Here is a 14,062-nt window from a genome sequence, read left to right as displayed (position 1 = left end):
GGTGAGGGAGACAGAGACCTGTGGAGGCCATGCTATTTGATCAAGGCTCCATGGCTGGTAAATGGGGAATATTTGCACCCCTCACCTGCCTGCTCCACAACCCTGATTTTGTCCAGTCTGGACCAGCCCTGTGGTTCCACAGCTGAGGGCTCTGAGGTTTGAGGGACTTGCCAGTCACAGAGCCAGACCAAGTCTGCTGGCTACAGAGAGCACTTCCTCTGTCTGAGTGAGTATTCATCATTTCCACAGAACCTAAGGACTGACTGTGTGCCGTTCTGTGCTGTGAATGCCCTGGAAAAAGTAGGGTAAATTTCTCCCACTAAGCGAATATTGCTGTCCCTCCCTTGAAGTTCAGGCCCTCCAGAGCAGGGAGAGGGCAGGGCATGCTTTCCTTACTTCCTATTCTGGAACAGTTTCCTGAGAGGCTTCAAATCCCTTTAGATCCTAGAGGCCCTGGAGAAAGAATTGCAAGAGGTAGGGCCTCTGTCTGGGTCTGTCTGGAAATCCCTGTGTCTCAGGGACCAGATCTTACAGGCGGTGCATTGTAGGAGCAGAGCCGGGTCACTCACCAAAGAATGTTCCCCATGTGGGTGACAGGGTTCCAGGTCAGGAAGCGCAGGTGCTCATGGTGTTTCCTCACGAGGCCTGCATGCTCTTCCTAAGGCATGAGTCTGAGGTCCTCAGCACACTGTGGATCTTCACACCTGCCAGCCCTGTTGACCCCTGGGGAGCTGGAGGACCAAGCAGGCCTCTAGCACACAGCTCATTAATGCCAGCATGGGGAACAGAGCCCAGATCCGAGTCCAGCCCAGGGTCCTTGCTGCCCTGGGAATGGACACCACCTCCACAGAGGAGCCAGGGCACAGTAGGTGCTCAATAAAGATCCTGGCCTGAACTGCTGAGCAGGGAGCCAGTGTTTCTGCTCCTCATCTCTCTCCCACAGGTTTAGGAAGCCATCATATTCATACCCTGAATCCCATAGTGACTGGAAAACCTCTCCCAAATGTTAGCTACATTCTCCTTCCATAGAAAGATTCTAGTCAAGTCACAGAGAGGTGCTTTGTTGTTTAAAGAAGACAAAATATTTCTTCCTATGAAAATGTTACACTTGTTCTTACTGTTGTGGTGGGTGAGGTTGGGGCCTCCCGACTAGCTGTGCATATGAATCACACGGGAAACTGAAGACTAATCTCCCAGACCTAGGCTCCACCCAGATATTTTGCTTTAAATATTTTTCTTAATTTATTTTTATTGTAAACAATGGGATACATGTTGTTTCTGTTTGTACATGGAGTAACAGCATACCATTTGCATAATCATACATTCACATAGAGTAATGAGGTTTGATTCATTCTGTTATTTTTTCCTTCCCCCCCACCCCTCCCATCCATCTTTCCCTCTATACAGTCCCTCCATCCTCCATTCTTGCCCCCCTCCCATCCACAATTATGTGTCATCATTCGCTTATCGGTCAGATTATTCGTCTTTTGGATTTTTGAGATTGGTTTATCTCACTTAGCATGATATTCTCCAATGTCATACATTTGCCTGCAAATGCCATAATTTTATCATTCTTTATAGCTGAATGTTATTCCATTGTATATATATATACCACAGTTTCTTTATCCATTCATCAATTGAAGGACATCTAGGTTGGTTTCACAGTCTGGCTATTGTGAATTGAGCAGCTATGAACAGTGATGTGGCTGTATCTCTGTAGTATGCTGATTTTAAGTCCTTTGGGTATAGGCCAAGGAGTGGGATAGCTGGGTCAAATAGTGGGTTCATTCCAAGTTTTCTAAGGAATCTCCACACTGCTTTCCAGAGTGGCTGCACTAATTTGCAGTCCCACCAGCAATGTATGAGTGCAACTTTTTCCCCACATCCTCACCAACATCTATTGTTGCTTGTATTCTTGATAATCACCATTCTAATTGGGGTGAGATGGAATTGTAGTGTAGTTTTTATTTGCATTTCTCTTATTACTAAAGATGGTGAACATTTTTTCATATATTTGTTGATTGCTTGTAGATCTTCTTCTGTGAAGTGTCTGTTCATATCCTTAGCCCATTTGTTGATTGGGTTATTTGTATTCTTGGTGTAGAATTTTTTGAGTTCTTTATATATTCTGGAAATTAATGTTCTATCTGAAGTATGAGTGGCAAAGATATTCTCCCACTCTGTAGGTTCTCTCTTCACATTGCTGATAGTTTCCTTTGCTGAGAGAAAGCTTTTTAGTTTGAATCTATCCCAGTTACTGATTTTTGCTTTTATTTTTTGTGCTATGTGAGTCCTGTTAAGGAAGTCTGATCCTAAGCCAACAAGTAGATTTGGACCGACTTTTTCTTCTATAAGATGCAGGGTCTCTGGTCTGATTTCAAGGTCCTTGATCCATTGTGAGTTGAGTTTTGTGCAGGGTGAGAGATAGGGGTTTAGTTTCATTCTGCTGCATGTGGATTTCCAGTTTTCCCAGTACCATTTGTTGAAGAGGCTATCTTTTCTCCATTGCATATTTTTGGCACTTTTGTCTAGTATGAGAAAATTGTATTTATTTGAGTTTGTGTCCGTGTCCTCTATTCTGTACCATTGATCTACCTGTCTATTTTGGTGCCAATACTATACCGTTTTTGTTACTATTGCTTTGTAGTATAGTTGAAGTTCTGATATTGCAATACCCCCTGTTTCATTCTTCCTGCTAAGGATTGCTTTAGCTATTCTGGGTTTCTTATTCTTCCAGATGAATTTCATAATTGCTTGCTCTATTTCTGTAAGGTACATCATTGGGATTTTAATTGGAATTGCATCGAATCTGTATAGTACTTTTGGTAGTATGGCCATTTTGACAATATTAATTCTGCCTATTCAAGAACATGGGAGATCTTTCCATCTTCTAAGGTCTTCCTCAATTTCTTTCTTCAATGTTTTGTAGTTTTGATTGTAGAGATCTTTTACCTCTTTGGTTAGATTGATTCCCAGTTTTTTTTTTTTTTAAGGCTATTGCAAATGGAGTTGTTTTCCTCATTTCCCTTGCAGATGTTTTGTCACTTGTGTATAAAAATGCTTTAGATTCATGCGTGTTGATTTTATAGCCTGCTATTTTGCTGAATTCATTGATGAGGTCTAGAAGTTTTCTGGAGGAGGTTTTTGGATCCTCTAAATATAGAATCATGTCATCAGCAAATAGTGACAGCTTAAGTTCCTCTTTTCCTATTTGTATCCCTTTAATTTCTCCGGTCTGCCTAATTGCTCTGGTTAGAGTTTCGAGGACAATGTTGAATAGAAGTGGTGAAAGAGGACATCCCTGTCTTGTTCCTGTTTTTAAAGGGAATGGTTTCAGTTTTTCTCCATTCAGAATGATGTTGGCCATGGGCTTAGCATAAGTAACCTTTACAATGTTCAGATATGTTCATACTATCCCTATTTTTTCTAGTGTTTTGAGCATGAAGGGGTGTTGTATTTTGTCGAACACTTTTTCTGCATCAATGGAAATAACCATATGATTCTTCTCCTTATGTCTATTGACATGATGGATTACGTTTATTGATTTACGAATGTTGAACCATCCTTGCATTCCAGGGGCGAACCCCACTTGATCATGGTGCACAATTTTCTTAATGTGTTTTTGGATAAGGTTTGCCAATATTTTGTTAAGGATCTTTGCATCTATATTCATCAAGGATATTGGTCTAAAATTTTCTTTCCTTGTTGTGTCTTTTCCTGGTTTGGGTATGAGGGTGATATTAGCTTCATAGAATGAGTTTGGTAGGATACCCTCTTTTTCTATTACCTGGAATACTTTGAGAAGTATTGGAATGAGTTCTTCTTTGAAGGTCTTGTAGAACTCAGCTGAGAATCCGTCTGGTCCTGGGCTTTTCTTGGATGATAGGTTTTTAGTGGCTTCTTCTATTTCATTGCTTGATATTGATCTGTTTAAATTGTGTATGTCCTCCTGGTTCAGTTTGGGAGGAGCATATGTCTCTAGAAATTTGTCAGTGTCTTCGGTAGTTTCTATTTTGTTGGAATACAGATTTTCAAAGTAACTTCTCATTTTGTTATGTATCTCAGTGGTGTCTGTCATGGTACTTCCTTTTTCATCATGAATTTTAGTAATTTGAGTCTTCTCTCTCCTTCTCTTTGTTAGTGTGGCTAAGGGTTTGTCTATTTTGTGTACTTTCTCAAAGAACCAACTTTTTGTTTTGTCAATTTTTTGAATAGTTTCTTTTGTTTCCATTTCATTGATTTCAGCTCTGATTTTACTTATTTCCTGTCTTCCACTACTTTTGTTGTTATTCTGTTCTTCTTTTTCTAGGGCTTTGAGCTGTAATGTTAGGTCATTTAGTTGTTGACTTTTCATTCTTTTCTGGAATGCACTCCATGCAATGAATTTTCATCTTAGTACCACTTTCAGAGTGCCCCAGAGATTTTGATATATAGTATCATCGTTCTCATTGACCTCTAAGAATTTTTTTATCTCCTCCCTGATGTTTTCTGTTATCCATGTTTCATTCAATAGCATATTATTTAGTCTCCAGGTGTTGGAGTAATTTCTGTTTTTTATTTTTTCATTGATTTCTACTCTCAGTCCATTATGATCTGATAGAACATAAGGCAGTATCTCTATTTTTTTGCATTTCCTAAGGGTTGCTTTGTGGCATAACATATGGACTATATTTGAGAAGGTTCCATGTGCTGCTAAGAAGAAAGTGAATCCGCTCGTTGATGGATGGAATATTCTATATATGTCTATTAAGTCTAGGTTATTGATTGTGTTATTGAATTCTATGGTTTCTTTTGTTGGTTTTTGTTTGGAAGATCTATCTAGTGGTGACAGTGGTGCATTAAAGTCACCCAGAATTATTGTGTTGTGGTCCATGTGATTCTTGAAATTGAGAAGGATTTGTTTGATGTACAGGGATGCACCATTGTTTGGGGCATAAATATTTACTAGTTATGTCTTTCTGATTTATGGTTCCCTTAAGTCGTATGAAATGTCCTTCTTTATCACTTCTGACAAACTTTGGCTTTAAGTCCTCTTTATCTGGTATAAGGATGGAAACCCTCACTTTTTTACTGGTTCATGTGCGTGGTAGGTTTTTTCCCATCCTTTCACCATTTGTCTGTGGATGTCTTTTTCTATGAGATGAGTCTCTTGCAGGCAGCACATTGTTGGGTCTTTCTTTTTAATCCATTCTGCCAGTCTGTGTCTTTTGATTGATGAGTTTAGGCCATTAACATTCAGGGTTATTGAGATATGATTTGTATTCCCAGTATTTGGTTTATCTTTGGTTTTTAAGTTGGCTTTGTTTCTCCTTTGAGTGGTTTTTCTCTAAGGTAGTTCCTCCCTTTGCTGACCTCCATTGTTGTTTTTCATTTCCTCCTCATGGAATATTTTGTTGAGAACATTCTGTAGTACAGGCTTTCTATTTGTAAATTCTTTTAACTTTTGTTTATCATGGAAGGATTTTATTTCATCTTCCAATCTGAAGGTTAGTTTTGCTGGGTATAGGATTCTTGGTTGGCAATCATGTTCTTTCAGAGCTTGAAATATGTTGGTCCAGGCCCTTCTAGCTTTTAGAGTCTGGGTTGAGAAGTTGCCTACTATCCGTATTGGTTTCCCCCCATATGTAATCTGATGCTTTTCTCTCACGGCCTTCAAATCTTATCTTTATTTTGTATGTTAGTCATATTCATTATAATGTGCCTTGGTGTGGATCTGTTGTGTTTCTGTGCATTTGGTGTTCAGTAAGCCTCTTGTATTTGATTTTCCATTTCATTCTTCAGGTTTGGGAAATTTTCTGATATTATTTCATTGAATAGGTTGTTCATTCCTTTGGTTTGTATCTCTGTGCCTTCCTCAATCCTAATAATTCTTAAATTTGGTCTTTTCATGATGTCCCATAGTTCTTGGAGATTCTGTTCATGATTTCTTACCATCTTCTCTGTTTGGGCCACTTTATTTTCAAGATTAAATATTTTGTCTTCATTGTCTGAGGTTCTGTCTTCCAAGTGGTCTAGTCTTTTGGTGATGGTTTCCATTGAGTTTTTTATTTGGTTTATTGTTTCCTTCATTTCAAGGATTTCTGTTTTTGTTGTTGTTGTTGTTGTTGTTGTTTTTGTTTTTGTTTTTGTTTTGATAATCTCTATCTCTTTGTTGAAATGATCTTTTGCTTCCTGCACTTGCTCTTTCAGCTTATTGGTATTATCATTCATTGCCTGCATTTGCTCTCTTATCTCATCCTTTGCTTCACGAATCATCTTAATCATGTATAATCTGAAGTCCTTTTCTGACATTTCTTCTACCATACTGTCATTGGATTCTATTAATATAGAATCTAGATTTGTTTGGATCATTTTCTTCCCTTGTTTTTTCATGTTGTGCATGTATCTTCCCCTCTAGCAGTGCAGATCTGGGGTATTGCAGATTTCCCCCTATAGGCTTATAGTGGCCCAATAGGTTTCCAAAACCCTTTCTTTAAGGGGAGATCAATATTAACAGTGCCCAATTCAGACACTATGCAATCCTAGACCAAATAGCCCCTATGAGGACAATAACAAAATTGTTATAATAAACAGAATGAGTTCAAATATTATCTTCAGTATAATTAACAGATTTGCAATAAGGTCTGCTGTTTCTAATGGAGGACAAAGAGGATGCAGAGGGATGTAGAATGTGGCTGTTAATGGAATAAGAAAAGAATATACAGAAGTTCTAGATAATAGAAAGGGTGAGAGTGTAATCAAGAGAAATTGAATGTTAGCATGCAAAAAAGGGAGAAAGAGACTCTGAGGGAACAGGTAAACAAAAGGAAAAGAGAGCATGAAAAGTAAAGAAATGAAAACAAATTTTTTCAATAAGGAGAAAAAAGAAAATGTGCAGTATAACAGTAATAAAATAATGAAACCTCCCAGTGTTCAGTAGCCTGATGCATGAGAGGTACCTGACAATGAGCTTCAAGCCTCCAGCAGGTGTCTCAGGATGGGATTTGCCCCACCTAAAGATGGGAGCTACGGCTTCCAGGATTATCCAAGATGACCGCTCTGGCTTCGAAAAGTGTTGTCAAATGGGGAACTGCAGCTCAGGGTGTGGACGTGGTCAGCTGGAGGTCCAGGAGGCGGGGTGTGGTTGGTCAGGCAGGGCCTTGGAGTTCCGATGTGTTTGGTGTGGTTGTGGGATCCTGGAGGCCGGGTGCAATCAGTCGGTCTGGGGTCCCCGTGATAGGGCGCAGTCAGTTGGTCTGGGGGTCCTGGCGGCAGGGAGCAGTCAGTTGATGTGAGGGCCCCAGAGGCAGGGAGTGATTGGTCAGGCTGAGGGATCCTGCAGACGGGGCTCAGTCAGTCTGGCCAGGGGTCCTACGGGGCCTGGCTGTTTTCTCAAAATGGCTGCAGCCACGTGTAATCAAACCTGCAGGTACTTATAACAGTGAACTTCCAGGCAACAGCAGGCAGCTGGTGCTCCACTGGCAGTCAGCGATCAGTTTGCTGACTGTTGTCTGAGGATCAGGAGGTGAACCTCGTGCGTTGGGTGATGGATAGGTGTAAGGGAGGCGATGGATAGGCGAGAGGCAGGCAAATGGCTGCTTTAAATATTTTGACATGGGTCTGGGCATCTGAAGTTTTTCAGTCCTCCAGAAGATTCTAACACACAACCAGGGCTGACAATCCCTGAGCTAGGTGTCCTGAAGACACAGAGGGAAAATTGGTGTTATTTCCTCTGGCAATGGAGGAGAGCAAGGGAGCCCTATTCAGGTGTGGATGCTGTAGAATAGCCTATGCTGGGCTCAGCTCTCTGGTGTCCATGGCAGGGCTGACCCAACAGAGCCCGCTCAGATCCAGCATCAGCCCCAGAACCCCATCTGATGCGAGTCTGCCTCTGAATAGAAGCTGGAGACTTGAGGCATGGCTCTTCAGCACAGGGTCCTCCCTTGTCTTGAGGAACCAAATGTCACTGAGTAGTCTGTCCCTTGTCCCTTCACAGAGTCCCACTTCCTGGAAACAGCTGCTCTGGAGGAGACCCCTGTGATGCTGTTCATGGTGTGAGAAGCTCTTGGCCACCTTGCTTGCAGTGGGGATTGCTAAGAAGAGAGGGAGGGCCGGGGTGCAGCTCAGTGGGGGACGCCTGCCCAGCTGCCTCAGGCCCTGGGTGAGACTCTCAGTACCTGACTGGGGCAGGAAACAGGTGGAGCCTCATCACCGGGGGTTTCTGCTCTTCCTCTCACTGGGGATCTCCTGGCAGCTGAAGGAGCAGGACAGAGGCTGTTCCTGGGGTCCCCACTGCATTTGTTGCTCCTTCTGGCTACTAAAGAACGAATGTGTGGTTTCAGAAGGAGTGAGCATAGCAGGCACTGGAGTCACTTCTTAGGCTCCTACTGCATGCCAATGCTGTGCCTTGCCTTCCCCCTAATCCTGCAGGGTGGTGATCTCAATCACCTTACAGAAGGGGACACTGAGGCTCAGCAGAGAAGGAGCAGGGGTAACATTAATGGTCCTGTGCGGATGAGAGGACCTGCTCTCCTCCCCTCCCCCCCAGCCTGTGCCCTTGGCCGGCCATGCCCCTCTCTGAGCCTTATCCCACAAGGGGCTCTCACTAGGACCCCCTCATGGGGCAGGTGGGGATTCAAGAGCTGAGAGGTTCCAAATGCTCAGGTCACTGTCAGGACCGTTAGCACAAAAAGACCAGGCCAGACACAAACTTCACAAATCAAATCATATCTTATTCAGGAAGAAAGTTTCATGCAGGGGATCAGGGTGGGCAGGGATGGGGTGTGCACCTCCCAGGGACCCATTTTCCTTGTGCAAAATGAGTCCTGGTGGACTGACTTTCCTGATATAAAATGAGCCACTGACCAAAGTAGGAGATTGGGCTTTTCTGGGTTCTGTGAGATGATTTTGTGAGCATGTCAGTTTGGACGCTTGGGACTTTGGTTCTTGGCGTGGGTGTGGTAGGCAGCACCTGGAGAGGATTTATCTTGAAAGAGATGAAAGCTATCAATGTAGGGCTTTCTTTTTCACTTTTTCCTCAGGCAACACTATTTTGGGTAATTTTTATTTTCCATATTCAACAAGGACACTTAGCAGCTCTTGACATGTGGCCACTGATCAGAGTCCCTAACCCCTGTAGGGACTTCCAGCTGCTGGGGTCTGGGTGACTTGGGGTCTGGGTGACTCCACTTCTTCAGTGACACCCTCCATGGTGTGCCCTCTGAGTGTTGGATGCAGGTCAGGCAGTGAGGTTCATATTTGCTAAGACCAACATTCAAGGTATTTGCCACCCAGTGACTGCTGTAGAAGGTGCTGGGTGTTGTTGAGCGATCTGGAGTCTCCAAAGGACCCATCTGAAGACCATCCCCTGCCCAACGTCCTCATGATCCCGCCCCCTCAGGGCCTGCTCAGCAGCATGGGTCTGTGCCTCTTGTATATTCATCAGTTATGATGACTATTCTTGTTCATTGTAGAATAATTTACAAGTCTATATATAGATTAGAACCTGCAAGTCAGTTGCAATCCCCTGTCCTCAATCCCAGAGTCTCCACTATGAAGAACTTGGTCCTTTTCTCCAAGGATCTTCTGACATAAACAGCTATTAAAGAAGAAAGGGAGGGAGAGGACCGCCCCCCATCCTACTGTCCTGCCACTTGTCTCTGCACCTGATAGTCACTCTGTTCTCCTTCCTAAGGACCTCTCCCTCCTGCTTACCCTGTCAACCCCTGTCCAGTCTCCATTATTATATATTGGAATTTTCCATACACTTCTGTCTCCTCACCCAGTAGGCTCTGGCTCCTGCTAGGTAAAATCTGGAATGGAATCCCTGAGGATGTGGAGACTGTTTGGACCAGGACCCTAGGTGACCTGGTGTGGTCTTCACAGGAGTCTCATTCGCCCCATGATTTGGGATAACAGACCAACAAGTAGTGATGACCTTAATACCATCTTCAAACCATGTAAACTTTTGCTGGTGGATATTCTCCATGTTTGCTTCAACCACCCTGTGAGTTAATAGTTTAGAGCAAGGGAAACTAGGACAGCCCTAGAGAGCTGATGACTTCCTGCCCTGACACCTGGAGACTGGCTACACTACTCAAGGCAAATCTAAGGTCCATGGGAACAAGTCTGCCACCTGGCTAGAAAGCAAATTTTTGCTACTGAAAGAAAATGTACACTTTCTCAAGGATCCACAGTTGTCTGGAGATCCCCATTCTGTGACCCAATGTGAGTTATCTCCCTGTGTAACCACAGGAGTGGGTCTGGATGCTGGAAGATTTCTTCAATGTCCAGATTCCTTCCAGCATGTCCAATCATGGGCAGCATGTGCGGGGTCAACACTGGGCCCCTGATTTGTCCCTGCCCCTTATGGCAGGAATAGTAACTAGAGGAAGAGAATGACAATTTCCCTCATAGTAGGAGACATATGGAGGCTGCCAAATCCCATCTGCTAATCACTTAGCCAAGTAAGCACACCACTGCAAGTGGATTCCACTGCTGGAATGGTCAAATGATGAAGGATATTCATCTATAAATCCAACAGCATTATCCCAGTTAATAAAATTAATGAAAATTGTGTCTAATTATTAAAAATGATTGCAGTATATATTCAAATTTTTCAAAGTACCTTCTATAGCAGTTTTCTCTGCAACAAAATTGGTTGGAGTTCATCTGTAAGTGTATGGTACAACCTCCTTAGGAAACCTTCTGGGTATCAGTAAGCATTTCCCCAAGATTTAATATGATGAACTTCCTTAGCATTTTGGGGCCATCAAAGTCTATATTTCATTTTGAGTGTATCAGGGTAGGTTGTGAACCATGAGGCATTTTTGTTCCATTGTATGCGAGGTTTCATTTTTAATTATACCTGCAGATTTGCTCCATATAAGTCCTTATTATATGGTTAAAGTCTGAAGGATGTGTAGCAAATATAGTACTGTGTTTTCTCTCTCTCGCTCTCTTGCTCACTCTCTCTCTCTCTCTCTCCAATTAGTTTTCATGAGATTTTTCAATTTTATTGATCTTTAAAAGGGACAATCCCTGTGTTTCAATGATCTTCTCTATTACTTCTCTGTATTCCATTTTATTGTATTTCTACTCTTTCCTCTTTTTATTATTTCCTATTTTCTACTTGCTTAGGGTTCATTTTGATCCTTGTTACATTACTTCAGTGAGATAGGTTGAAATTATTGATCTGAGACTCTGCCAGTGTCCTTCGACTTGCCTGGACACCAGCAGGAAAACGTAATTCAGATGGCCAGCCCAGGAGAACACTGGTGCAGCCCAGATCCCCTTTGTAATGTGGGACCACAGTATTACTTTCCTCCTGGTTGCAGTGAGGATTACATGATGCAGGAGAAGCATTTTTGTTGGGATGGAGAAGGAGGATGGCACCGGATATTCCTGGAGCAGAGTTAATCTGAGGACATTCTACTGTGACCATGAGCAGCCACCCAGCATGCTCTGAAGGTCTTTGAGTACCTTGATCCATAGGTCCCTAGGCCTCATCTCAGGTTTTGCAACTCCCCCTTCAGGACCCTATCCAAACACAGAAAGTCCTTGAACTTGAGAATTCAATCTCTCCTGCAGCTCTCCTACTCTTGGAATTACCTCCAGGAAACAGTCCTCTGCTGTTGCTGCCCTCTGGCTCCAGGAGACAAAAAAACTACAATAGTACCAAAAAGTCCCTTGGCTCTCACCCTTCCCTTTACCTTTCCATGACTCACATTTAGCTTGTCATTATCTCTCCCCAGAGGACTGATGTCCAGGAAACAGCCCTGAAATGCCACCGCTAATAAGTACCCTTTCCCAATATGTGTTCAGACATCAGATGCCAAGATTCCCTTCCTGAGGTTAAGCCAGTTCACTTTTGGTGAAACTGCGAGCAACTGCAAACATGGCTCTTGGTAAAATCAAAAGACTCCCAAGTTCTGCTGCCCAGGATCTGGCTTTGTGTGTCCAACAGAGAGATTTCAGGTGACCTAGCACTGGAGTGGTGGTCTTCTGGATGGAGGTTGATTCCCCTCCCAAGTAGAAGAACTTTTTCTTGACTCACCAGTGTGTATCTGGTCAGCAGTTTTGTCAGTTTAGCCTGCACCTCCTTAGCAGGCTCCCAGGGTCCTGAGACATAGGGTCATTCAGCTCACTCATGGCACTGAGCAGACAGCCTTGCCCACCATGGAACAGCCCTCACCCATATACTTGCCACACCAAAAATTGTACATATGACCACAAGACACTGGATCATTGTCTTGGATCCAAATCCATGGTCTTAGGAATCTCCATATAGGACTTCAGGGAGGAGCATATTAGGATTCCACTAAGCTGTGAACCCCCCTAAAGTCCTCAGGCCTCAGTTTCCTTAGCAGGATATGATTATAATGTCTCTACATGGAATGGTGAGGATCAAGTAGGGACCCAGCATGACTGGAAGGGCAATGTTCATGGACACACATTTTCAACTTCCCCAGTGAGGACACCATGGGGCCTGAGGCTGGGTGAGTGGGAATAAGGAATCTGTTGACCTGGGCTTCTACCTCAGGCTTGACCAGGGCAGCCAAGTCAGAGTGTGTGTCCCAGGAAGCCTTCTAATGGCTCCTCCTGTTCCTTGCTTTTCAGGAACAGTGAAGTCCACACTTGCTTCATATCTCGTAGCCCTGTTCCTGGGCCCCAAGTTCCTACTGGCAGTCGGTGTCTCTGCCATCTTCATCCACAGGAAGCAGAAGTCCTGACTGTAAGTCCTGAGGAGGGAGGGTGGGCAGCAGGCTGCTGCAGAGGGACAATACCAGTGGGATTTTACCAGTCACAGCAGCAGAGTCAGTGGGGTCTAGAGAACAGGCACACATCCCTCAGCACCCTCAGGTTCTCATGGAACTCTGTGGGATCCCCAGCTCCCAGGAAGTGTGTGGGGTGTGCATAAGATGACTAGGTGAAAGGTTGGCAAGGGGTGTAAAATGAGTCCTAGAGGCTCCAGAGGTGAGAGACCCAGGGGCTACCATGGGGGTCAGGAGATTGTATGTGTCCCTTGGAGGCTACCTGTGGATGGGTCCATTCCTAGGCCTCCATAATTCAGAAGATTCCACTATATCAAGCAATGTTGAGAAATTCTAGGTGGATTCTTCTCAGGATTGCTCCCCTTCTGACCCTCAGTGTGGCCAAGCTGAAGGGAAAGGGGAGGGATTTCAGGACACAGGAGTGCTCAGGGCCCTAGCTTGAGGATGTTGGTCCATTCACAACAGGCCTCCCAGGATGGCCACAGCAGGACCTCATAGCTCTCAGGGGACATGTCATGAATGGACAGCAGATAATTGAATGAGGATGTGTTTCCCACAGATCCTTCCTCACTCCCTGCTACCTGTGACCCTCAGTCTCTGCCACCTTCTTCCTGCTCCTTGGTGCTCAGCCTGAGAGAAGAAGTTGTGGACAAGCCTCTGTAGACTCTGCTCCAAATGCCTCCCTCCCTGGACACCCACAGCCCTGTTGCTCCTCTGGCCAGTCCTTGATGCCCCATGGCTGAGTCTGCACTCATGGTGATGAGCTGGGGCCCTGGGACCTGCCTCTGGGCAGCAGCTCATGACGCCTCCTCAGAATGTGATGAACCAGCCCCAGTGAACACGCCAGGATGGCTCTCCTCCACTGCCTTGGGGTGACCTTCAAGCACCCCATGTCCTCCTGTCAAGGGTCACCTGCCTTCTTTCTCCTGCCTACCTCTCCGCCCCAGCCCTCTGGAAGCTCTCAAATGAAACTCATTATTTAATAAAAATAATTATTCTCATTTCTCTTTACTTAAGTGTCCTATGACTCAAATGCAGACAAAAAAAAAAAAAGTTCTTAACCTGAATGATTTTCTTCCTTGGCACATACTAACCTCCGTACTGCCCTGGATAAAGGTAGCCATTCATCTCCAGGGAAGAGCAAGATTGTAAAAATGACCCTGAAAAACTGAAACCCTGAAATGCCATCTCCATCGTGATCATGAAAAATAATGATCATTCTTCCCCCTTGACAGTGTCTGTCAAAATATTAAAAACACTCAATGTATCAGTTAAATGTCAGTTTAAATGTTTAAAGAAATGTAAACTAT

At 43.9% G+C, this 14,062-nt stretch overlaps 1 protein-coding gene across 1 annotated transcript in view; it reads left to right on the top strand.

Annotated features, from left to right (window-relative positions):
• LOC124976288 (signal-regulatory protein beta-1-like) overlaps positions 1-13,415 on the top strand; it is a 33,514-nt gene extending 20,099 nt beyond the window's left edge. Inside the window, exons 3-5 of the mRNA XM_047539239.1 lie at positions 7,976-8,033; positions 12,598-12,712; positions 13,347-13,415. Of these exons, the coding sequence (XP_047395195.1) occupies positions 7,976-8,033; positions 12,598-12,712; positions 13,347-13,415 (242 nt within the window). The remainder of the gene's footprint in view (positions 1-7,975; positions 8,034-12,597; positions 12,713-13,346) is intronic.
• Positions 13,416-14,062: the final 647 nt, after the last annotated feature.

This window comes from Sciurus carolinensis, chromosome 2 (genome assembly GCF_902686445.1).
Source record: "Sciurus carolinensis chromosome 2, mSciCar1.2, whole genome shotgun sequence".
In the NCBI taxonomy this organism is placed as follows: domain Eukaryota; kingdom Metazoa; phylum Chordata; class Mammalia; order Rodentia; family Sciuridae; genus Sciurus; species Sciurus carolinensis.
The sequence above is the reverse complement of the archived record's forward strand: the minus strand, read 5'-3'. Positions and strand labels throughout refer to the sequence as shown.